This window comes from Grampus griseus (genome assembly GCF_964374135.1).
Source record: "Grampus griseus genome assembly, chromosome: 1".
NCBI lineage: Eukaryota > Metazoa > Chordata > Mammalia > Artiodactyla > Delphinidae > Grampus > Grampus griseus.
In genome coordinates, this window is record NC_139017.1 from 173,858,562 (window position 1) to 173,886,035 (window position 27,474).

General features: G+C 40.6%; 1 protein-coding gene across 6 annotated transcripts in view; it reads right to left on the bottom strand.

Moving 5' to 3' along the window:
• The window catches only part of VPS13D (vacuolar protein sorting 13 homolog D), a 244,821-nt gene that overhangs the window by 174,556 nt on the left and 42,791 nt on the right, over positions 1 to 27,474 (bottom strand). For 5 of the 6 annotated variants that reach the window (XM_082649813.1, XM_082649811.1, XM_082649812.1 and 2 more), the window contains 9 exons: positions 26,613 to 26,703; positions 24,721 to 24,847; positions 22,897 to 23,077; positions 17,540 to 17,722; positions 11,732 to 11,954; positions 8,962 to 9,172; positions 2,792 to 2,963; positions 2,497 to 2,609; positions 403 to 615 (listed from right to left, as the gene is read on the bottom strand). In XM_082649813.1, coding sequence (XP_082505939.1) covers positions 403 to 615; positions 2,497 to 2,609; positions 2,792 to 2,963; positions 8,962 to 9,172; positions 11,732 to 11,954; positions 17,540 to 17,722; positions 22,897 to 23,077; positions 24,721 to 24,847; positions 26,613 to 26,703 — 1,514 coding nt within the window. The remainder of the gene's footprint in view (positions 1 to 402; positions 616 to 2,496; positions 2,610 to 2,791; positions 2,964 to 8,961; positions 9,173 to 11,731; positions 11,955 to 17,539; positions 17,723 to 22,896; positions 23,078 to 24,720; positions 24,848 to 26,612; positions 26,704 to 27,474) is intronic. The other variant, XM_082649814.1, reaches the window with a different exon arrangement.

Sequence of the window (27,474 nt, forward strand, 5' to 3'; positions counted from 1 at the left end):
CTTGCAGGAACAAATCAATAATGCAAGTCAAAACCACTTTCGCTTCTGCTATTTCTATAGACCAAAAGACTTTTATTTTCCTCTTACATAAGCACAATTTCTTCCTTCCCCAAGTCACTTTACATATTAAAACAGTCTACAGCTGCTTAATTTTAAGAATCTGGTTTAATTCTAAACAACTTTTTTTTAAGGCAACAGAGACATCTTTTGGCCAATAAATGAAACTGCATGGTTACAGGAATACTAATATACGGTGTGCTGCACTGATAAGCCATTATCTATTTATCTTCCCACTGATTCCTTGCTCCTTTGATGTTCGAAAGCCGACGTGGTCTTGGCCCAATGTCCACAGAAGGAAATGTCCTGATAAAGAAAGGCAAAGTCAGGGTCTGGATCCCCTACCTGAAATGCAGTTCGATCTGAATGGATCCTTGGGTAGTGCTGCTGTTCTTAGAGGGCTGAAAGATACAGGTGAATACGTTTGTCATGCCAGGACTGGTCTTCTGCCCAGCATAGCGGGTGTCAAAAGCCATCATGGAATGGGAAACCAAGTTAACGGACTTCGTTTGGTTGGAAAAGCTCTCATAGAGCAGTTTACATTTCTTGAAGTCAAATCTAAGGGAGAAAGCAGACAAGATGTTGAACGCTTCCATTTTACAAAATTATGTACATTTAAGATAAAAGAACAAAATCATAAATATGCCTAAGTTCTATGAAGAATAACTTTCACTCTGAGATCTGTCACAGATTTTAACAGCGGCCACAAAATGGATTTAGTGTCACTTTGCCTTGTGTCTCACCTTCCATTTCCAAGGAGATGCTCTTGTCCGTAGGAACTTCGTGAGGAATAACAATACCACGTATTTATTATACACTTGGTTCACTAGCGTTCTCATTTCTCACCTAAGTTTAGTAACACTATATATTTGTGATAATCCCCAAGGGATAATAAGGGTCCCTTTAGTCCTTCATCTGTCAACTCCTAGCCTGCGTGGAAGATTCTCTCTCCAGAATCGGCTGAATTTTTACGTAAGACCACTAAAGTTTACTGGGAACTGCCACAACAAATACTTTTCATACAGAGAAATAATGCAGCTGATGCAACAACAGAAAATGCATCTGGAACTGCCACTGTTTTAATAACAGAGAAAGCTGCAATGGGCAATCCATACAGAATTACTCCACATTGGAAAAAAAGCTAAGGGCATAACCAGTCATCAGAAAAAACTGCTGGCTCACAAGATAATCAATCTGGGACCCCAGCTCCACCATACCATGTTCTGATCAGCTGAATTAGATACGGGCCTGAATGAATTTTTAAGGGAAATACAAAATAGAAGATAGAGTGCTTCCATGGAAAAATTACTAGACTTGAAGTCCTGTTTTCAAATACTGAACCACTTTTCCAGCCATATGATTGACCTTACACTAGTCAAAAACTCTATCTGGAAAACAGGAGTAATATCTGCTCAACTTTCCATGGCTGTCAAGAGATGAAAATGAAAAGATTATCAAGTGTGAAAATACAATGCACTCTTGAGGGTTTTATACCAGTAATCGCAAATTCCTGGCCTACACTAACCAAGAAAATGACATAAATTAGTGAACTGCTGGGTAAGCACATGCCTTATCTAAAGGCTGCCCAAGTTGTTACTCAGTTTCCAGATGCTTCCAATTGAGAACACGGGCCCAGTACTGCCAAAGCTTCTAATTTTTCAAAAGCTGAAATCCAGACTTTTTATGTGCAATTCCCCAGTTTTCAAATGTTGGCCAGTTAGGCAGTCATCACTGCTGCTCCAGATAGCTCTGGGGCTCCCCCATGCAGACACACAGCAAAACTACCTCCTGACTCCTTTGCGCTCCTGTGGGACCACGTTCTAGCCCCACGGGGTTTACCAGGGATTCCACTGCCATTCAAGACCACTCCAGGGCTATTGTTTTTCTTGCTGGCACAGCAAACTGCTGTCAGTCAGAGTAACTAGAGTGAGCAGAGCAGCCCAAGACCCATAACAGACATGAAACACGAGGAGAAAAAAACATCGTCACTGTTCTAAGTCACTGGTATTTTGGAGTGCCTTTACTACAGCCTAACCTCAACTATCTTGACTGATAGAGACTGATGAATTTAAACTTTTAAAAAGCACCGCGGGGCTTCCCTGGTGGCGCAGTGGTTGAGAGTCTGCCTGCCGATGCAGGGGACACAGGTTCGTGTCCCGGTCCGGGAAGATCCCACATGCCGCGGAGCGGCTGGGCCCATGAGCCATGGCCACTGAGCCTGCGCGTCTGGAGCCTGTGCTCCACAACAGGAGAGGCCACAGCGGTGGGAGGCCCGTGTACCGCCCAAAAAAAAAAAAAAAGCACTGCGCAGACCAACAAAAAGCATCTTCATTTAGCTGTGAACCACCACTCTGCGACCTCTGTTCTACGTCAGAGGACAATGTGTGTGTTATTTGTATTACCATTACTAACAGTAAAGCACTATAATTAAAGCCATACCTGGCTAAGGACCCAGCACCTTCTTTTCCTTTTGGATCTTTCAGCTCCAGACTTACATTTACCATATCAATGAGGAAGCTCATGCACGTGTACACTTCTCCGCTCAGAACAGTCTGGAAGAGGAAATGCTGATCAATTCATAGTCGATGCCAATCTAAAAATGGGGTCGATGTCATGAAGCCTAATTCACTCGTGGTTCCATCTTCTTTCCCCAGGTAACTTCGAGGAACAGATACCCAGGATGACCATCAGCTGAGACCACGAGAGTTACGGAGGAACCTAACATCATACTCACATGAATGCTTGGGTCCTGTAAATCATAAGGCCGCAGGAATTCCTCTATGGGCTCTCCAAGGTTGTTCTCCAATAAACCCCGGATCAGCCTGTATTTGTACAAATCCAGAGAGCAGTGGACTGAGGAGAGATTGCCATGGATAGATATATCTGGCACAGTATGACTTATTTCTCTATGGAAAAAGAAAAAAGGTCACTTTCACAAACAAATCACTAACTTAATGTTGACATAGCTCACACCCAAATATAAGTACTAACAATATACCCACCTACATTATCAACCAATTAATTTACAACTTCCAATGACAAAAATTTCATGTGGGTCCACACGAAGCAAGTTAGTATAACGTGAGTGTCATGCGTCAGCTACAAAAGGCCACTTTTCTCCCAAAATATACATTTAGAAAGTCCCCAATCTGAGTTAACTAAGTAATCTATTAATAAAGAAAAATCTCATGAGACTCAGAAATAGCTTAAACATTACAGCTGGGAAAGCAATAAAAAAAAAAAAGATGACAAAACAGAAGGGAAACACACTCACAGGTACAAAGAACAGAGGGGTGGGGGCTGGGGCAAACACAGGTGAAGGGGGTAAAGTGGTACAAACCTCCAGCTATAAAATAAACAAGTCATGGGGATGTACGATATAGCAGGGGTCTCCAACCCCCCGGGCCACAGACTGGTACCGGTCCACGGCCTGTTAGGAACCGGGCCACACAGCAGGAGGTGAGCGGTGGGTGAGCGAGTGAAGCTTCATCTGCATTTACAGCCGCTCCCCATCGCTCCCATTACCACCTGAGCTCCAGCTCCTGTCACATCAGCTGCGACACTAGATTCTCACAGGAGCGTGAACCCTACTGTGAACTGTGCACACGAGGGATCTAGGTTGCGCACTCCTTGTGAGAATCTAAAATGGACAACCTGGAAGAAAGGGACAAATTTTTAGAAAGGCACAACCTTCCAAGACTGAACCAGGAAGAAATAGAAAATATGAACAGACCAATCACAAGGAATGAAATCGAAACTGTGATTAAAAATCTTCCAACAAACCAAAGCCCAGGACCAGATGGCTTCACAGGCGAATTCTGTCAAACATTTAGAGAAGAGCTAACACCCATCCTTCTCAAACTCTTCCAAAAAATTGCAGAGGAAGGAACACTCCCAAACTCATTCTATGAGGCCACCATCACCCTGATACCAAAACAAGACAAAGATACTACAAAAAAAGAAAATTACGGACCAATATCACTGATGAATATAGATGCAAAAATCCTCAACAAAATACTAGCAAAGAGAATCCAACAACACATTAAAAGGATCATACACCATGATCAAGTGGGATTTACCCCAGGGATGCAAGGATTCTTCAATATATGCAAATCAATCAATGTGATACACCATATTAACAAATTGAAAAAGCAAAAACCATATGATCATTTCAATAGATGCAGAAAAAGCTTCTGACAAAATTCAACACCCATTTATGATAAAAACTCTCCAGAAAGTGAGCACAGAGAGAACCTACCTCAACATAATAAAGGCCATATACGACAAACCCACAGCAAACATCATTCTCAATGGTGAAAAACTGGAAGCATTTCCTCTAAGATCAGGAACAAGACAAGGATGTCCACTCTTGCCATTATTGTTCAACATAGTTTCAAAGAAGAAAAAGAAATAGGAAAAGAACAAGTAAAACTGTCACTGTTTGCAGATGACCGGATACTTTTACACAGAGAATCCTAAAGATGCCACCAGAAAACTACCAGAGCTAATCAATGAATTTGGTAAAGTTGCAGGATACAAAATTAATGAACAGAAATCTCTTGCATTCCTATACACTAATGATGAAAAATCTGAAAGAGAAATTAAGGAAACACTCCCATTTACCACTGCAACAAAAAGAATAAAATACCTAGGAATAAACCAACCTAACAAGACAAAAGACCTGTATGCAGAAAACTGTAAGACACTAATGAAAGAAATTAAGGATGATACAAACAGATGGAGAGATATACCATGTTCTTGGATTGGAAGAATCAATATTATGAAAATGACTATACTACCCAAAGCAATCTACAGATTCAATGCAATCCCTATCAAATTACCAATGGCATTTTTTACAGATCTAGAACCAAAAAATCTTAAAATTTGTATGGAGACAAAAGACCCCAAATAGCCAAAGCAGTCTTGAGGGGAAAAAACGGAGCTGGAGGAATCAGACTCCCTGACTTCAGACTATACTACAAAGCTACAGTAATCAAGACAGTATGGTACTGGCACAAAAACAGAAATATAGATCAATGGAACAGGACAGAAAGCCCAGAGATAAACCCACGCACCTATGGTCAACTAATCTATGACAAAGAAGGCAAGGATATACAATGGAGAAAAGACAGTCTCTTCAATAAGTGGTGCTGGGAAAACTGGACAGCTACATGTAAAAGAATGAAATTAGAACACTCCCTAACACCATACACAAAAATAAACTCAAAATGGAGTTTATAGAGACCTAAATGTAAGACTGGACACTATAAAACTCTTAGAGGAAAACATAGGAAGAACACTCTGACATAAATCACAGCAAGATCTTTCTTGATCCACCTCCTAGAGTAATGGAAATAAAAACAACAATAAACAAATGGGACCTAATGAAACTTAAAAGCTTTTGCACAGCAAAGGAAACCAGAAACAAGAAGAAAAGACAACCCTCAGAATGGGAGAAAATATCTGCCAACAAATCAATGAACAAAGGATTAATCTCCAAAATATATAAACAGTTCATGCAGCTCAATATTAAAAAAACAAACAACCCAATCCAAAAATGGGCAGAAGACCTAAATAGACATTTCTCCAAAGAAGACATACAGATGGCCAAAAAGCACATGGAAAGATGCTCAACATCACCAATTATTAGAGAAATGCAAATCAAAACTACAATGAGGGATCACCTCACACCAGTTAGAATGGGCATCATCAAAATCTACAAACAAATGCTGCAGAGGGTGTGGAGAAAAGGGAACTCTCTTGCACTGTTGGTGGGGATGTGAATTGATACAGCTACTATGGAGAACAGTATGGAGGTTCCGTAAAAAACTAAAAATAGAATTACCATATGACCCAGCAATCCCACTACTGGGCATATACCCAGAGAAAACCATAATTCAAAAGGACACATGTACCCCAATGTTCACTGCAGCACTATTTACAATAGCCAGGTCATCGAAGCAACCTAAATGCCCATCAACAGACGAATGGATAAAGAAGATGTGGCACATATATACAATGGAATATTACTCAGCCATAAAAAGGAACGAAATTGGGTCATTTGTAGAGACATGGAGGGATCTAGAGACTGTCATACAGAGTGAAGTAAGTCAGAAAGAGAAAAACAAATATCGTATATTAATGCATATATGTGGAACCTAGAAAAATTGTACAGACGAACCTGTTTGCAGGGCATAAATTGAGACACAGATGTAGAGAACAAACGTATGGACACCAACGGGGGAAAGTGGCAGGGGGGGAGGTGTGATGAACTGGGAGATTGGGATTGACATGTATACACTGATATGTATAAAACGGATAACTAATAAGGACCTGCTGTATAAAAAAATAAATAAAATAAAATTCAAAAAAAAGAATCTAATGCCTGATGACCTGAGGTAGAGCTGAGGCAGTGATGCTAGCACTGGGGAGCAGCTGCAAACACAGATTATCATTAGCAGAGAAGTCTGACTGCATAGAGACCATAATAAATCAATTGCTTGCAGACTCATATCAAAACCCTACCAGTGAGTGGCAACTGAAAACAAGCTCAGGGCTCACGCTGATTCTGCATTATGGTGAGTTGTATAATTATTTCATTATGTATTAATATGTAATAATAATAAAGTGCACAATAAATGTAATACACTTGAATCATCCCAAAACCGCCCCCTACCCAGGTCTGTGGAAAAAGTGTCTTCCACGAAACTGGTCCCTGGTGCCAAAAAGGTTGGGGACCGCTGCTATACAGCATGAGGAATACGGTCAATAACACTATAATAACTTTGTATGGAAACAGACTGTTACTATGTTCATAGTGGTGATCATTTCATAATGTGTGCAAATGTCTGATCACTATGTAGTATAGCTGAAATTAACATAATATTGTACAACTATATTTTGATGAAAAAGAAAAGGTGACAAGCTCTTTATTCATTTAGTGATAACTAAAGGCAGAACCAGTGTTTCATAATGAGCCCAGATGGGACATTAGGATAAAACCTGAATCAGTCACTCATTTCAGCTGAGATGGGCAGGAGTGAAGTTGAAAATGCCTGGGTGGGGGGAAGATACCTCATCCCAACACTGAAGAGCTTTTTCTCTACCCTCCTAGAGGTGAAGTGGGCATCGCAGATCCTGCAGACACTATGCTGAGTATATAAAGTAGAGGGTTAGGATTTGAAGTGGAAGAGGAATACAAAAAACTACTTTGTCTATGGAGAAAAACCTACATATAAGGTGAAAAAAGACTAGTCACGCAATCAACAAAGAAAAGCTGGAAAGGATTACCAAGAACCTCTGAGTTCCCGTGTCTGTGCTGTGAGAAGCTGATAGAATACCTTGTGTTCAGTCATCACCTTCTATCTGGGCTAACAGGGTATAATTATCTGCACATAAACACTGATGGAAGTGGGTAAAGTTTAGATAAACAGAGTAGTAAAGCACATTTTTTTTTGGAAAGCTTTACTTGAAAAGAAAACAAAGTGTTTGATTTCTAAATAGTGAAGCTCCTCTTAAGACTTCTAAGCCAGTAAAATAAAATACAGCCCATGCCAACCATAACTGAAAGCCAGCCAGGGAGCACTTGAATAACAAGTAAGAATGAAACACAGAAATCTCAGTGAGAGCGGCTAAACTGTATCATTAATCCAGAGAGAAACCAAACAGTGATATTAAATGACTTGCCCAAGCCCAAGAACTGCAAAGAGAGTAGCCAAAGAGGGATTAAAATGACACCCTGGAAAAGTAGTGACACTGCTTTTCAAAATGCTACAAATGAAAATCTCTTTCATTACTTTACAGCCATGCCTCATCTTTCCGTGAAGTTAAGATGCAAATGTTGCTGCTTTCTCCAAAATTAGTGCTCCAAACTGAAAGGCATCATACACTGTAACCAGCAGTCCCAGTCCAGGTACAGGGGCCAGGCGAGCATAAGCGCCACCAGAGGACCTTTTTTTTCTTCTTTTTTTTTTTCTTTGCGGTACATGGGCCTCTCACTGCTGTGGCGTCTCCCGTTGCGGGGAACAGGCTCCGGACGCGCAGGCTCAGCGGCCATGGCTCACGGGTCCAGCCGCTCCGCGGCATGTGGGATCTTCCCGGACCGGGACACGAATCCGTGTCCCCTGCATCAGCAGGTGGACTCTCAACCACTGCGCCAACCAAGGAAGCTCGAGGACCTTTTTAATACACACCTGAGGCTAGGCCCTGAGAGTCAGGTTCTGCTGGTCTCAGGTGGGGTCGGGAATGTTTCTTTTCAGTAAGTTTCCCAGCCAGATGTGGAACTAATGACAACTGAAGCCATGCTCTAAACTACAGATATTAAGCATCCTGTGTTTTGAAGCCAATTAAAAGGTAAATTAGAGTCAGTTCATCAGTCTTTATGCAGTACTTTCAGAAGGCTTAATAGAGTGAAATGGGCAAAATAGCATCTAAACAATTATTCTCATTAAATGGAGCTCCAGGGTAAACAGCAATAGCAGGTCCAGAATCTATTGTATTTGAAACATAGAATCCAACGTCACTTCTTCCAAATACCTTCCCTGCCATCACTACCTCCCTACTCCCATCAAAATCCATGCTAAATTCATGTCCCTTCCTCTTTGTTTCCAAGGCACCTACTACAATCCTACAACACAGTTTATAACACTGAATCAAACACTAAGTTAGAATCATATACTTACCTTCCTATATCCCTCAACAAAACGTAAGCTCCGTGACGGCAGAAGATTTTTCTTTCATCACAGGAGCCCTCATGTCTAGCAGATAGTAGGGACTCAATATATATTTGTTACATAGATGAAAAAATAAGTGAATACCTATGCCCTTCCAGACTTAATAGCATTGATTTCCAAGTTATTACGATTCTACTTACAACAGACAGTTATTTGAATATAAACCACTCACTTGTCCAAGTTCCTTTCCACCTGCAATTTCAATCTACAAGGCTCAGTCAAGAGGCTTCCTCCTGTCTGTCGCACAAAATAGGAGGAGAAGATCAGGTCTCCACTACTGTCTTCCGAGGCCTTAGTATACTCTCGTGGGTGTCTCTCTGCAGCAAAGATGTCCATGTCTTGTAGATCGACGACAATGCAATCTAGCAGGCAGACGTGGTCTTCTACACAGACCCAAGGAAAGAGAGACAATGAAGAAAATGGGACCCAGAAAGGGCTGGACCAGAATAAAACTAAAAAGCCAAAAGAAAGTTCATTTTCTCTTTGGAAAATGTTTAGCACTGCCTGTGTCAGAAAGCTGGGTGACCAGAAGTCTCCACTCTGGCACCAAGACCTCCGTCCACAATGCTCCGCATGTTGGACATCTCCTGCCCACCACCTGCATGCAAGCACATACTGTGCCACGTCCCCTCAGCGTCTCATTGCTGTCCCGAGACACTAACTGAGGCTAAAGGGCTTCTGACGAAAAGTACTTAATATGCTCCCTCCCAAGGAGATCCCACAGGGGTCTCATGTAGAGATAATGTTACCCAAAGGTTTACAAATTTTCCAGCAGCAAAATTCTTTTTTCCAAACAAACATCACATGTAACCAGTTCCACCAGCACTGATCTAATCCAAACCACCTCCATTCTTGCCTAGACCACCATAAACTCCCCTCCAATATACCTATACAATTCCAGTCTGCCCTCACAAAACCATTCTGCTCACAAAAATACCTCAGTAATCCTTAAAAAAATAAGTGGGACCAAAACATTCTCTTCCTTTATATACTTTGATGGCTTTGTTTAATGCAAAGTTCTTTCGGTGAAACTCCCCTAAATCCCCGTAAAGCCCTGCCTAAGCCCACTGCCTACTTTTCCAACCTCATCTCAAGCCATTCTCTACCTTGCCCATGAAGTCTCGGGCTCACTGGCCTTTGTTTCCCCCACATGCCAGGCTCCTTGCTGTCTGAACAGTCTTACCCACAGCATACCCTCCTCTCGTCTCAACTGGGTCCTGTTCTTTCGCTTTACACCATTCTGTCTCTCCCATAACATTTATCTTAATCTGGCAATATTTAGATTAAGATTATCTTAATCTGTCAATATAAAGCTTATTTAATGGCTTTCTCATATCATTCACATCATGGCAGGAACTATGTCTAATAGCATGTTACTATACAGGAGAACATAGCGTGTTAATATATAGGAGAACAAAACATTGTTAACACCTGGATTAGGCAGGCACTAATTGAATTAGTTCTTGCCTTGTTACTGCATCGATAAATATGTGAAGTAGACAAAAATGGAGCTGGTGTGGCAGAAGGGGAAAAGGGATGGGAACAAAGAAAGGGCTTCAGAGATTTGCTAGGGTTGTCATGGAATCCCAGGGATATACAGAAGCAGTTTGAAAACCACTACCTTAACCCAATCTTAATCACATATAGAATTCCAGAAACAAACTGCAAATCAGGAGGAGAAATATTGTCAGGAAAGAGATCTTTCTATAAAACATCCCGAATCACTTCTTATAGGCTTCTAAATATATGTAAAATTGGCCTTATTCCTAATCATCATTGTCACCAGGACAACAACAGCAACAGAAGACGTGTATTGAGTGGCCCTATGTGTGCACCCAGCCCCACCCCACCCCGTGCTGTATGCATTTGTTATGCATATGTAGACTGGAGACTGGTAGGCAATATCATGTAGGTTAAGACTGCAGGTTCTGGAGTCAGACTACCTAAATTCATAGTACAACTCTACCATTTACCATCTACATCTACAAAACTATGGTCAAGTTACTTAATCTCTCTAAGCCTCTGCCTCTTCATCTATAAAATGGGGATAAAAATAAAACTCTATATCATGAGGATAAAACGCAAAAATTGATGAAAGAATGTGCCACAACGTCTGGCACGTAGTGAGTGTTCAATACCCAGTCTTTTACTGATGACTACAATAATCTCCTTTAATCAGCAATGTAACCATAAACCACTTTGCTCTCACCTCTGGGACTACAAGGTACTACAAGGAGTTAACCATTCCTTGCATCTATCTAACAAAAGACGTTCAGCAGCCTCCCTCAGCTAGCGTCCCACATTTCTCCAAGTCCAATCATAGTGGACTGATTTTCATCCACTGATTTTTGGGGCTAATCATATTCTGCTTCCCACACTCCTTGGAGCGACACTTCACTTATCCAATCCATCACCCATCCAGAAAACCAAAAGGCCAAAATTAGGCTTGCATCTGGAATGGCTAGTTGTCAAATTCTAGAGAAGAGCCCAATAACTGGGCAGTTCATGTCTTTCAAAAACTTCACTCATAGTATTTCTTCTGTTACCTAATTCACACTAATATTTTTTTCAGAGTTCTTTTTTATTTTTCTAGAATTAAATAGTGACTTGCAAGGATGTGTCTAAGGATGCAGGAACTGTTCTAGTTATACTCACCATCTGGTGGCAACTGTTTTGACATATAAGTCCTAACGGACAATCTAAATCTCTTTATTTACACTGTCTTACCAATTTAACCCTACTCTAGAAGTCGCCCAATGTTAAATCTACATCCTAATGTTCTTAAGCCTTCTAAATCAATATCAAAATCGGATTATCACTAAAGACATGCTACCACTTTGTGGGCATCTGCTTGTACGGGATACATTCCCCCGCCTTAGGTTCCTCCAATGGTCTCATGCATTTGCCCACCTTCATCATGCAGCTCCTCTCTCCTCTTTTACCTGGACTCCTGGAAACCTGACCAACAGAGGGTGTGGCTTGCTGCCCTTGCTGCTTGGTTGAAGTACTTGGCACAAACTCGCTCTTCAGGCTGCCCAGACTCATTCCAACAGGAGGCATCATGAACAGCCCCTCGGAATGGGTCCCTTTCGGGTCCTCCATGCTTGTCATTTTCCTCACACTGTGTTTGGGAGTACCAGTTGGAGAAGCTGAAGGCACAGACTCCTGGGAAGAAACAGAAGAAAACTAGAAGGCAGGAATGGGACTGACTGTACCTACTATCCTGGAAGTCCCATCCCAGTCCCTGGACTCTTCAAAGACTCTACACCACTTGGTACCTCCCAAGCCCCCCAGATCCCATAAACAAAAGGGCCACAGGGTCATGATACTTTCTGCCACATGTAATTATCTGCAGAGATATTACATATAATTCAGTACCTGTTGAAAACTATAGCAATTTTGCAGGAACATATTTGATCTTTTGGCTTAAGAGCAAATGTCAGGATACTAATCACTGGTGGTTTAATCTAGGTCAAATACAACAAAAGCAAATCTCTCAGCCATATGATACATTATTGCTTTGCTGGAGGGGAGGTGCTTATTGTTCTAAGAAAATGCATCTAACAGCAATAGGGAATAAAGCCATTGTAATGTGTTTGTACTTTCCAGAAGTCTCCCCTCCTCTGTTTACATTTCTCATCTAAGTAACTGCAAATGAAAACAAAATGGAAAATATAGGTAAGCCATTCGTATTATGTTTCTGTTCAAGGGCATAGAAATTAAGGGCAAATACACAGTAAAATTAATTCTGTAATTGTACTGAAAATAATATACGCTTTTCTTACATACTTAGTACCTTCAGTTAACTGCTAATGGGGTAAATGTTTTTCACCAGAATGGTTCAATAATTGACGTTTAAACTTCCCATGGTTCCTTCCCCCAAGCCTCAGAGCTACATATCCAAATGGCTTCTGCAGGGTTGGTTTGTTCTCATCTCTCCCCTCTCACCAACAAGCTGGAAGGAGGGGAAGAATTGTTTTCCTTCCAGTACTGCTTTATATGTGTATTCCTGTCAGCATTTGAAAACGAGATAGTGATAGTGAAAGTTCTTATTTTTTGCAATTCATTTTTGCAAGGCAAATTACTAGGTAAATGCCATTATTTAAGCATTTCGACATTAAAAACCTTCCCTCTTGCTTAGTTTCTTTAAATTCTAGAGAGTATTTGTTGCTCTTTCATTTGATTCATCTCTCCATCCTCTCTGAGTGGGTTTAAATAAATCAGTGGCTTGAGGAGATTAACTCAAAGCTTTTGAAAGACTTAGAAATTATGGTTTAAGCACAATCTATGATTGAGAAAAATGAAAGGAAAAACATATGTAAAAAATTCAAACCTGCACTCATTAAGACATGGATTTATGTAAAACAATTCCAAACACAAGGGAGTCATAGAACTCAAAGGCAAATAACCCCTCTGCAAGCTTTGATTTCAGGACTATTTCCTGTCCTTTAACCACTGGAATGCATGCTAGACAAACCTCACACGTGCAAATGCATTAAACGGCAAATGTAAAGCGATTTTTGGAGAAGAAAGTCACTACTCACTTCACACAGGTCTAGATCAGTGGAACCTGACTGTACATGTGGAGAGGTAAGTTTCACAGATAAGTTTATCTGATTACAAATACTTTAACAAGCGACACACTCCAAGCAGCCCTTATGGAATTCTACAGAACCACCACTGGTATGTAACAAGATAAAGTTTTTCTAGGATTTAAGGAAATAAAATAAGGTCATCAAAAAAGTACTACCTAGGGCTTTAAAAAGAAAAAAAAAAAGAAATTGCTTTTAATGATCCTTAACAAAGGCTTCTCTACACAGGAGGGAAGTGATTTGCCAAAGCAGAGGGAAAAGTGATAAGCAGGCTTTCCCAAGTAATGAAATATTTTAAAGAATTGTTTTTTAAAATTTTCTTTTTTAAGCGTATGAATGTGAATTGACTGCTGAATCCCATAAGGTTTTTTCGAATAACCAGGAGGCAAAAAAACGTATTATACCTTGAAGAAAAAGCAATCCTTGTATGCAATGCCACTGAAAATCAAATCCTCAAAAACAAATACAGGGAAATTTTTTCATTAAAATGCTTCAAACTATGTGCTATTATTTGGCATACTTAACAAAACAGAAACCATTCTGCAAAAATTTCTTGAAATATTTTGGCAATTCTTCTTTAGAAGCTAAATTCAGACTCAGCTCATTAAGCTCATATATAGATATATCTGACATAGAAAATAAGTCTTTATCTTTTCAGGAAGGGGAGAGAAACAAAAATGGTATTATTGAACTTGATCACCCATTCTGGCTCTAACTGATCTCTTCCTAAAGATTTAGGCTTCAAAACAAAGATTTACCCCAAACAAATATATTCCAAAGAACTAACTAAAGGCTGAGAAGACAGTTCCCAAGAAGAATTCAGCTCTCCCTTGGGCAGTAAGGGCAGCAGAGTTGGAACAGAGAGGCAGTACCCTGAGGTGTCAGCGGGAACAACATTCATGTGTAAACACCAGCTCTGACACATCTGTTTAATATCTAGTCATATTAATTATAAACACCTCATAGTAAGGAAAAGTAAATTTTAGAAGCAGTTATAAATCTTTCTTTTTATAAATGGATCTTTCTTTTATTTTCTTTAAGACTTAAGTCAGTAAACAGCAAAATGCTTATTACTCAAATATGAAAAGAGATTTTCATTAAGACCAAGGTTACTAGTTCTCTACTAGGCCTACTGTGAAAGGCCAATGGTGATTTGTTTCATTTTTACTGTCTTAAAAAAAATACGTTAAGTGGAAGCCTATTTCTCGCTCTGGCAAGAAAGCCTACTGTTCCAGCAGGAGGGCTTCTGACCACAAGGTGAACAAGCACGTTCTCAGCCATCAGCTGTCTGAAGATGGGGCGTGACGATGAGCAAACCTGGTGATGCTCTTCCCTCTGCGTTGCTAATCACTGCTGTTCTGGTTTCACCATGTGCTCTGATCACTAAATCTGGTTCGGCTAAGCGGCTGTAGTGAGGTGATATAAGGACAACCTGCCCTCTAACCATCATTCAAACACCCCCACTCTGGGTCCTGAGCTCCAGGTTATGACACATGAACACGGTTCCTGTGGTTCTCACTGGCTCGTCTTCACTCTCCTCCTCACTCCACCCATTCCCACTCAAGGAATCAAATATTTTTGGTTCAGAGTGTTTAGGTTAGAAGTAGTGAATAAATGGCTAAGTGAAAAGTGAAACAAATGAAGAAAACTACAGACGTACTAATTTGAAAATAACAACATTATCTGAGTTTAGGTATTACCAACAAATACAGTCTTCCTATTACTTTCTGACCCGAGTTGAGCTCCTTGGCAAAGGCCTGGCAAGACTAGCAGCCTAGTCACTCTCTTCCGTTTTCTTTTCTTCCTACACCTAGAGAGGCGAACAGGACCTTTTCTGTTCAACTTTGTATCTCTTCTGTAATAAACTCTGGAGTTCTTCCATCCTAGTTATTTTAATGAACTCACTGCCACATCCTTTAGAAAATTCAGAAGAGCTACAGCTATTTGGCAAAGGGCCAGTAAGACAGCAATAGCCTTTGTCAGTTTATTTTCCCCTACATAAACCTAATCTTAATACTGGGAGGTATAATCATACCGTGGTTAAGAGCATGGAGTATTGAAAGCAGACACACCAAAGTCTAAGGTCCACACTGTACTCCTCACTAGATTTTTTTTTTTTGCGGTACGCGGGCCTCTCACTGTTGTGGCCTCTCCCGTTGCAGAGCACAGCCTCCGGACGCGCAGGCTCAGCGGTCATGGCTCACGGGCCCAGCCACACCGTGGCATGTGGGATCTTCCCGGACTGGGGCACGAACCCGTGTCGCCTGCATCGGCAGGTGGACTCTCAACCACTGCGCCACCAGGGAAGCCCTCACTAGATGTTTAATCCAAAAGAAATTACTTAACCTATCTAAGTCTCAATTTCTTTTTTTTAATTTATTTATTTTCTTTATTATTATTATTATTATTTTGGCTGTTTGGGGTCTGATCAATGTAAGAAAAGCAGCTTAATCTCGTTTCCATGAAGGGACTCATCTACTCCCCTGAAGGGAACATTATTAGAAGAAACACTTCTGACTCGTCTCTCCATATCTTACTGGTCCCTTCACAAGGGATGCATATCGATCCATCTGTTTAATGGAGATTGTGAACAGCAAATACTACTTGCCCATGTTTTTTCTACTGAGTAGTTCTCTCTAATCCTGTGGCTCTCTGTAGCCTGCAGGTGAAAACTAGGTGCTTATTCATAAAGCGTGCTAGTGCCTACTCAGTTCATCAAAATACCACCTCGGATTGAGAAGTGAGCAAGTAATGATAGCTTGATCTTGGTCCAATACTCCAATCAAGTTTTATCAGCCAAACCAATATTTCAATTCCTGTGGTGATGAAATATGTTTGTTAAAAGCATGGATTCTGGGCTTCCCTGGTGGTGCAGTGGTTGAGAGTCTGCCTGCTGATGCAGGGGACACAGGTTCGTGGCCCAGTCCGGGAAGATCCCACATGCTGTGGAGCGGCTGGGCCCGTGAGCCATGGCCACTGAGCCTGCGCGTCCAGAGCCTGCGCTTCGCAACGGGAGAGGCCACAACAGTGAGAGGCCCGCATATCGCAAAAAAACACATCTAGAGGGACTTCCCTGGTGGTCCAGTGGGTAAGACTCCACACTCCCACTGCAGGGGGCCCAGATTTGAATCCCTGGTCAGGGAACTAGATCCTGCTTGCATGCCGCAACTAAGAAGTCCGCATGCCACAACTAAAGATCCTACATGCCGCAACGAAGATCCCACGTGCCACAACTAAAACCCAGTGGAGCCAAAATAAATAAATAAATATTAAAACACACATACAGGGCTTCCCTGGTGGCGCAGTGGTTGAGAGTCCGCCTGCCGATGCAGGGGACACAGGTTCGTGCCCCGGTCTGGGAAGATCCCACATGCCACGGAGTGGCTGGGCCCGTGAGCCATGGCCGCTGAGCCTGCACGTCCGGAGCCTGTGCTCCGCAACGGGAGAGGCCACAACAGTGAGAGGCCCGCATACCGCAAAAACAAACAAACAAACAAAAAAAAACACATACACACACACACACCCCTAGAACATAAGACAGTCTCTAATTCCAGCAAGTTACTGGTCTCCTCAACTGCAAAAGTGGGTGGGACCACCTCACAGGTCCTATCAGTGTTAAGTCTGTGATTTACTAGGGTTTCCCATTTTCATCATGTATTCTCAATGAGTCCTAGCTTTTCCAAATGTAAAATGAAAGCAGCAATCCTCATCCCAATTACCTCCAAACATGTTATAAGAAATAAGTGCTAACGTACTTTTAAACTGTAAAGCAGTATACTCTGTACAATTTAATTATTAAGGTATTTTTATATGGCTTCAGATAAGCCTTGGGCCAAATCATGTCTTCTGAAAAAAGCCACATAGTATAAAAAGTTGATTACTATGAGTTCAGCCTATGAGGAAAGCATTATAAAGATGGTTCTGTTGATTTGTTTGCTAAAATAAGTTACTACATACAGTTAGTAAAAGTTGTAATTTACACTACCTCTATGAAAGGTTAATTGAAATGTTAATAAAATGTCCAAAAAAATATTCTTCAAGCCACATATACTACAAAAGTAACAGTGGTTAGGAATCTTCTTATGGCAGCATCTGAATTTTTCGACTGGCATTCCAATGCCAGGTGAACTGAGAAGGGAATGGGTGCTGACTGCTCACCTTATCTTGTAAGGTGAAGGTCCCAGGAATACCAGCAAAGAGAAACTTGTTCTTGACTTTCAACTTCCCCAAATTCGCTACAATCAGATTATTTGATCTGGAACTTTCTGGGATAAGAAGAACAGGAGCACCAGCCTCAATATCCAGGAGAACCCGTGAACAACGCTGGGCATGATCTCTCACCTGAAAGAAGAAGGAAAATTGGGTTAGATGTTCAATTAATTCCCTAATTTTATAATCAAATTTCCAAAAGTTTCATGAATTTATAAATCTAAAACAATTAAAATCACACAGAATATATTCTATGAACACCAAGGAGTTAAATTAGAAATCAGTAACAAGAAGATAATGGAAAACCCCCAAACATCTAGAAATTAGACTATACACTTCTAAATAACCCATGGGTCACAGAAGAAATCACAAGAGAAATTTAAAAAATATTTTGACCTTACTGATAAAGAAAACACAGCACATTAAAATTCAGGGTTTCCCTGGTGGCGCAGTGGTTGAGAGTCCGCCTGCCGATGCAGGGGACACGGGTTCATGCCCCGGTCCTGGAAGATCCCACATGCCACGGAGCGGCTGGGCCTGTGAGCCATGGCCGCTGAGCCTGCGCATCCGGAGCCCGTGCTCCGCAACGGGAGAGGCCACAGCAGTGAGAGGCCCGCGTGCGGCAAAAAAAAAAAAAAAAATTCATGGAATGCACTTAAAAAGGTACTTAAAGAAAAATGTTTAGCATTAAATACTTATTTTATATTAAAGATTTAAAATCAATAAAGCTTCCAGCTTAAGAAGGTAGAAAAGCAAAATAAACCTAAGTAAGGAGAAGGAAGACAATAATAAAGAGCAGAAACCAGTTATTTAGAAAACAGATAAACAACAGAGAAAAATCAATTCAACATTTATAAAACACTCTACCCAACAACCATTTTACATTCTTTTCAAGTGCACACGGCATGCTTGTTAACAGTATGCATGGGCCTAACACAGGCCTCCATAAGTTGATTGAAAGTATAAAACTCTACCTATATTAATCAAGAAAAAATGAAGGAAACAAAAATCACCACTATCAGGGAAGAGTCAGGGACATTGCTAGAGAACTTAATATTAAAAAGATGTGGGAACCTATGAACAAGTTCATGCCAACAAATTGACAATTCAGACAAAGTAGACAGATAACTTAAAAACACACACAAACTATCTCGAGCTAACATCACATACATCTGTGAAAGACAATGTTTTCCCTCTAAGATAAGGAACAAAGCATGGATACCCACTCTCACCACTTCTATTCAACATTGTAGTGGACGTCCTAGTCCACACAAAAAGGTATACAGGTTGGTATGGAAAAAAGAAAACTCTCTTATTCACAGACAACATAATAATCTATGTAGAAAACCCTAGAGAATCTAAAGGAACTACAATAAGTAAGTTTAGCAAGATTGTAGGATATGAGGTCAACATGTCAGTATATGAGTCAATTATATTTCTCAAACTTTCAATAAACAAGTGTACATTGAAATTTTTAATTGATACAATTTACAACAGCATCAAAATTGTGAAACACCTAGGGATAAATTTAACAAAAGATGTGTAAGAAGGGTATACCCAAAACTACGAAACACTGCTGAGAGAAACTGAAGATCTAATTAAATGGAGGGATATACCATACTCAAGGATCCAAAGACTCAATACTGTTAAGACGTCAATTCTCCAGATATATGGATTCAAGGCAATCCCAGTCAAATCCTAGCTGACTTTACTGTAGAAACAGACAAGCTGATTCTAAAATTTATAGAGAAAAACAAAGGACCTATAATAGCCAATACATCTTTGAAACAAGTTGGAGGACTTACACTATCTGATTTCAAGACATATCATAAAGCAAGAGCAATCAAGACAGGGTGGTATACAATTAAATATAAATCAATGGAACAGAATAGAGAATAAGGAAATACACGCATACATTCTCAACAGAAGTGTCAAGGTAATTCAATGGGAAAAGAATAGTCTGAATACATATACGGAAAAAAAATCTCAACCCTTACTTCACAAAATACACAAAAATTAACTCAAAATGGAAGAGGTCTAAAATTATAACACTTCTAAAAGAGGAAATAGGAGAAATTTTTTGCCACCTAGTGGTAAGCAGATTTCTTTCACAAAACACACAGCACTAACCTAAAAGAAAAAAATTGGACTTCATCAAAATGAAAGACTTCTGGGACTTCCCTGGTGGTTCAGTGGTTAAGAATCCACCTGCCAATGAAGGGAACACGGGTTCGAGCCCTGCTCCGGGAAGATCCCACATGCCGCGGAGCAACTAAGCCCGTGCACCACAACTACTGAGCCTGTGCTCTAGAGCCCGCGAGCCACAACTACTGAAGCCCGTGTGCCTAGAGCCCATGCTCTGCAACAAGAGAAGCCACTGCAATGAGAAGCCCGTGCACCGCAACAAAGAGGAGTCCCCATTCGCCGCAGCTAGAGAAAGCCCATGCACAGCAACAAAGACCCAACGCAGTCAAAAAATAAATAAATTTAAAAAGAGAAATTTAAAAAAAAAAGAAAGACTCCTGCTTTTCAAAAAATAGTATTAAGAAAATGGGAAAAGGTCCAGTGGGTAAGGCTCCATGCTCCCAATGCACAGGGCCTGGGTTCGACCCCTGGCCGGGGAACTAGATCCCGCATGCATGCCGTAATTAAGAGTTCGCATGCTGCAACTAAGAAGTCCGCATCCTGCAACTAAAACAAAGATCCTGCATGTCACAACGAAGATCCCGCATGCTACAACTAAGACCCAGCGCAGCCAAAAATAAAAAAAATCTTTTTAAATGGGGAAAAAAACCTATAGACTAAGATAAAATATCTGTAATACATATATCAAAAGTCTTATATCCAGAATATATAAAGGAAGAAATAATGTCAATTCTACACAAACTATTCTGAAAGTAGAATAGGGAACACTTCCCAATTCATACTACAAGGACAGCACTGACCAGTTACCAAAACCAGAAAACAGGCATTCTTTCCTTTTTAAGAAAAGAAAACAACAAACTAATATCCCTCAGGAGCATAGATACAAAATCCATAATATATTGGAGCAAATCAAGAAAACTATAAAAGCATCCACAGGGCTTCCCTGGTGGCGCAGTGGTTCAGAGGCCACCTGCCGATGCAGGGGACATGGGTTCATGCCCCGGTCCGGGAAGATTCCACATGCCGCGGAGCGGCTGGGCCCGTGAGCCATGGCCGCTGAGCCTGCGCGTCCGGAGGCTGTGCTCCGCAACAGGAAAGGCCACAACAGTGAGAGGCCCATGTATCGCAAAAAAAAAAAAAAAAGAAAGAAGCATCCACAGACAATAAGGAAGCGAATGAACATGGCTGTATTCTGTTGTAATAGCAAGTTGGCCAGTGGCTACCAGGATGCAGGGATTAGCACTGGGAGACAATTAGCAAATGGACACAAGCAAATTTTTTTTATTTTTTTATTTTATTTTTTTTGCGGTACGCGGGCCTCTCACTGCTGTGGCCCCTCCCACTGCAGAGCACAGGCTCCGGACACACAGGCCCAGCGGCCATGGCTCACAGACCCAACCGCTCCGCGGCACGTGGGATCCTCCCGGACTGGGGCACGAACCCGCGTCCCCTGCATCGGCAGGCGGACTCTCAACCACTGCGCCACCAGGGAAGCCCGACACAAGCAAATTTAATGCCCTTTTTATAAAGGTCAAACAAGCAAAAATTTTAAAGGGACTAGTCGACCCAAAAATCAGGAGAGGGGTTACCTGAGGCATTAACAGAATGAGATAGGGAAGGACCACATGCAACAGTCTTAGTAATGTTTTAATTTTTATTTTGGTGGTGGGTTCATAGATGTTCCTTCTATTATCACACTTTGTAATTTATAAGCATGCTACAGATATTCTTTATATGTATCAAATACTAAATTGTTTTTTTTTAGTTTCTGAAGAGAGAAAAAAAGGTTCCATACTCCATAATTATAACCATGGAAACATGTATAGGGAAAAAAGAACATAAAACATACCTATGGTGCTAGAAAACTGATAAGATATCTTTTCCAGATTCCCTATCATTTGATTGTACTTTTATATTTAAAAACGAATACCTTCTCTATAACATACACAGGAAACCAGTAACATTGGTTGTTGCCAAGGACAGAAATTGGGTGGCTGAGGAAAAGTAATTGAGAAAGAGACTTTTCTCCAAATGTCCTTTTTTACTTTGATTCTGTACTAAAACAATATACAACATATTCAAAATTTTTTAATTTAAACTAAAACATAAAATTTTTAAGTGTTGCCATTATAAAGACTTAAATTTTAATCTTTTACCTAATAAAGCTTAAAAATAAATAAATAACAAGTTTTACAAAGAACTACATTGTAATTGTTTTCTGTGGTTCCCAAACTGTGTGCCAAGACACCACAGGAGGCTGCCTCACACTCACAGGTGCACTGCCAGGACATTTTAAATCTTTGAGGGAAACACATCATCTGTTAGACACTGCACAAACTACCAACTTGAGATGGTTTACACTCAATGTTAGATCATGCCACATTCCTTTCAATGATGTCACATCTTTGCAAAGCTGTGTCTTAAGCAGTTGCTGCTATAAAAAGCAAGTACCATGAGAAAATAAATGTGGAAAAGGAAATGAGGGCTGTGATGTTCAACCTGATTCCAAGTGTGAGAAACTGTTCAGTGCCCAAGAGGCACATACATCCTACTAGGAAGGAATTACGGTTACTTAAAAATGAAACAAAAATCTCATTTTTCACTTACGTGTTTTTTTCCTAACAGCTACTAAGCTGTTGGACATATATACTTATTAAGCTGTTTAGACTTCATTACTTAGGAAATGGAAAGACCATTAGGTGTTTCTTTTGGTCTAGGATGTATCACGGAAAAAATTCCAAGACATTAAAGGGAGCCATGAACTAAGAAGTTGGAGAACTATATCTGAAAAAAATCCTCTTCCTATAATAGAATAGATATGTTCTTTGGGACCACTTTCCAGGAGAAGTAACCCCACTGAAGTTCTAAAAGGGACCTGAAGTCTTTAGTGTTATCCATAAAAAGTTTATCTTTTTTAGAGCAAGCTAAAGCTAAACTTCAAAGGAAATTAAAACACGATATGATGAGTAAGGAACATAAGTTCTCTGATTACAGTAAGATTTCTGTAGATACTCAGCTACCTGGAGGACAGTAGTAAGCTTAAGATTACCTAATTACCTTCACCTTTTTCAGTGAAAGTTTCCAGATTTACCTCTAGAGATTTAAAAGTTCTACTGATCAGTCAAACTGGAAAAGCATCTTGGATCAATGACACTACCTACCGTCTGCCCCTCAATAGCAGCTCGCTGGCGCCCTAACACGTCCTGCAGCTGAGTGAAGTGCTGGATGAAGGCCACCACCTCCGCCTGGAAGCGCTGGGTGTGCACATACTGCACGGAGGCCATCTGGAGGCTCACTCGAATGTCGTACTCCCTCCGGAGCAGCGGGTCGGGCCGGCCATATCTAGGAGGAAGGGCAAAAATGTGACTCAGACAGCAGCAAGATGCAAATTAGTATTTGAAGAAAACTTGGGTGGACTTACGGGTTTCCCTAGAAAACAGCTTTATTAAAATGGAAATCCACCAATCAAGTTTTAGAAAGCAAACTCCAACAATTACTTCCTTTCTAAGCTCCCGCCATGTGTTGAGGATGTTAAATAAAAGTCTGGCGTGAGGGCCAGGGCTATAAACAGGGGCATAGCTCTGGGTGCTGAACCCACTCATGACTCCAGAACTCACTCAGAAGCCACCTGTGGTTCAGACCTTTCCCCTGAGGCTCTTTTTCCCTGCCTTTAAGGAAAAAATGACTATTCCTGCTCACTCTTCTAGCAAAGACTGTGACAATATGGGCTTGAAAGGTAATAAAAATAAGACCACAAAACAATTGGTAAAGAAAATTAGGCAACAGAACCAAAGTTTCTGGGGCAATCTGTCTTCTGGAAGCTGAAAGAAGTCTTCTTTTTACTTCAGTGAAATGCAAGCTAAAGAGTTTTAGCATCTACATTCACAGATAAATTAGAAAACTTTTACAAATGGTTTTAAATTTAATGGAACATGATGCCCTAATAATAAATTATTATACAGGATACAGTCACTGGGGAAAAGAACTCGTATTAGGTGAGCACCTATTTTGTGTCAGGCAGAGAGTTAAGAGCTTGACACTAATTATCTCATTTATTAGAGAACCATGCCACTGTGGTAGGTAACAGTGCAAACAAATCAATCTAAATTCTCAGAACAGTATGATATACTTCCTCTGGAAAGGAAAGAAAAAGTTCTCAGACATCTTTAGGGACCATTTTTCTCAACTCTGGTTGAACATTAAAATCACTCTGGCAGGACTTCCCTGGTGGTCCAGTGGTTAAGACTCCGTGCTTCCAATGCAGGGGGCGCGGGTGTGATCCCTGGTCAGGGAATTAAGATCCCACATGCTGTGCGGCGCAGCCAAAAAATTTTTAAAAATCACTTCGGCAAGTTTAAAAAAAAAAGAATACTACCGCAGACCAGAATATCTGAGAGCAGAGCTGGATACCTGTATTTTCTAACAGTTCCCTGAGAGGTTTAAATCCCAGCCTTTTAAACTTTCTGCTTTCTGAGAAAACCATTCTTTAGTAACTACATAGGCTAAAAATGCCTTCTAAGTTCTAAAATTGAATATAGATTATGATTGTACTGGGAAAAATGCGTAATGTCATTTAAAACCCGTAACTTCAACAACTTTCTCAGGCTGAAATCATTCCAGAGCATTCAGAGCTAGATGGAAATTGATCTAACATAGTCCCCTCAATATTTCGATAGAAAAACTGATGCATGGAGATTAAGTGACTTGCTCAAAGTCACATAACAAGTTGGTGTGAAACCAGACTAATAATAATCACAATGATTTCAATCATACCACATTTATTTATTAAGCCTGAGTCGCCCACTTCAATGCAGATCCATTGCATTGGATATATATAAATCAAGATTCCCCATAACTAGATCAAATCAATTTTACGTAAGATGTTACGATTTTTTAAAACTTTTCTTCATTGTTTAGCTGACAAGAATTTGAAACAACAAGCAATTATGACAAAATGTTAAGTGAGAAAAGATCGGTATTTTTACTTGAAAGTCTGGAAGATGAGTGCTTCTTCCCCACTTGTAGTGAACCGTTCTCTATAGAACTCTCCATGGGATGTAAGGTCACTCAGAGACAGGCTCCCAATGCTTCCCTGTAAGGCCAGGTCTCCTTCTAGGAATGTTAAAAATTAGAACACATTCTTATGTATCTTTTTTCTGTCACACACCTTAAATTTGCCTGAAACAAAAATTGATACACACATGCTTCAGACTTTACACCATTTAATAAAGCAAAATTCAAAAGAAAATTTTCATATTCCTATACACCCAGAAAAATATTTTATGCACTATTGCAAATAGTCTCAATGCAAAAGTCCAAAGGGACTGAAATAATACTGCAGCATCACACTTTAACACTTACAAGGGGAAAAAAATTAAATGCATACACAATTTAAAGGATAAAACATTTACAAATACAGATAAAAATGTGCTCTCTTCTGAGATCAGACCACTAATTAGAATTAGTGAAATATCATAAGGTCTATTTTGTACTACGGACAAAAAAATAAAGGAGGAGCTTCCCTGGTGGCGCAGTGGTTGAGAGTCCGCCTGCCGATGCAGGGGACACAGGTTCGTGCCCCGGTCCGGGAAGATCCCACATGCCGCGGAGCGGCTGGGCCCATGAGCCATGGCCGCTGAGCCTGTGCGTCCGGAGCCTGTGCTCCGCAACGGCAGAGGCCACAACAGTGAGAGGGCCGCGTACCGCAAAAAAAAAAAAAAAGAATAAAGGAGGAAGTGTCACAGATATGTTACTCGAGCATTAAAAAATGGGTTTTAGTGTGATTTAATTAAAAGGCAAAATTAATGAGACAGACACTGGAGACACAGATTTGAAACTACTCTGACATTACACAAGTAAAGCCCCTGGAAGGTGGGTAGAAGAAAGAAGAAATGTTGAAATGTGCACCTGGGGCGCAAACCTATATGAATCATTCTTAACATGGTGTGGATATTGAAAAGGAATATTCTGCACCGCCGCTTCTGTGAAACAAACTTTATCATCATAATTAGCATTACAGAACAATGACTGAGGTGTATATATTTGTCAGGCTGAAGACACATACTTATTTTTGACCCCTAATGTCCTCTAACAAAAATACACAAGCTTCTCCCAATTCTAAAGACCCATCTCTTCTAGGAACCTTTTATAATTAATTTATACCAGGCATGAAATCTCAATTTTAGTTCATCCCGTCCCCAAAAGACATTCTTATTTTACTACAGAATCAACATTGGAGCTTTGTAATCTTCCTTATTTCATTACCAGTTGCTTAAAAAAGGAGCGGTATTTTATGCACACTGTAAATCCCTCTGATTTAGAACTTGACACAGCTCCTCTCTTGTGTGCTACTAGGAATTTCAACCTATGGAGTCCCATTAGAAAGAATGCTAGCTTTGCTACAATATCCCCCTGCCTAAACCACCCCCTATTGGTGGCTCCCCCTATGCATGGCAACAGACTGAACACGTGCCCTGGTTTCCCAGAGACGGCCCTGTTATATGCCTGTTTCCCAGCTGTAATTATGAATAATGCCCCCTTTCACTCCCCAAAATGTCCTAATTTTAGACAAAGAAATTACATAGTCACCCAGATAGTCTGTTTAAAACACAGACAGATGTCAGGACCCCATCCCAACCTAAAGAATCAGATTCCTGGGATGGGGAAGGAGTTGTGCCGACGTGTGCATTTCTAACGAGCTACCCAGATGATTCTGATCCACAGACCAGTATTGGGGCACCACCACCACAAATCATGGCCAGGCTAGTAACCACAACCAAGCCACTGAGCCACACCTTAGTCAGTAAGGACAGTTAGATTTGTAAACAGGATGTTCAAACTCTTCCCAGATTTTGCAAGTCTGATTTTCCCCACTTACCAATCATTTCCAGGTGTGCCACTAATTTGGACACATTTGCTTTAGCAAGCTCACTGGTGGTCTTATTCAGCACGAGAGAGAGCGAATGAACCTAAGAACACAGGAGGTAAAGCAAGGCAAATATCACTGAGGGGAAAAAAGGTAACTTTCAGACAAACAGCATCGAGAAAGATGCTGCAAGTCTCAGGAAATCTGAAGATAAAGCTTTTATTTTACTGATGCCATCTTCATTTCAGCTTTTCTTAGTCAGCCAAACCATAATAAGAGGAGAGGGCTGATAGGAAATGAACTCTGTTGTTTCTTGGTATTTGGTTTTCAGGTTTTTGTGGGGGTTTTTGGCCTCGTCTATTCTTTGTTAGTGAAATGTTTTACATTATAAAACAATTTTTCCCCTTTTTGCATTCATCTCTAACATCACACTATTTTGTAATCACTCACACAGATTCATTAAGTAAAGTCCACCCTAAGAAATCTGTCAAAGCAAAATGAGAAATACACTTAATGTTTAATGTCTTGGGACAAGTATTTAATAGAAGCCCGTGGTGACCAACTGGGACTTCACTTAGGAACTACAATCCAAGATTTTCTTTCCCAGAGACAACTATAAATAGAAGAAAACCAAAATCCTCTGTCTTGGGAACAGCATTCTCTGAAACAAAGAAATACGGTATTGCAATACTGTCATTTTAACCACAAAAAGGACTCTATGTCTATGATTTATTGAGGCAGGTACCTCTGAGTGTTATCACTGGGGTGAGGCCCTGATTGAAGAGAAGGAGGAGAGAAGAGGGGACGGAGAACAGATCAAACCCCCATTCATACACTCTGCTCCCGAGTGGCAGAGCCCAGTGATACTCACGCC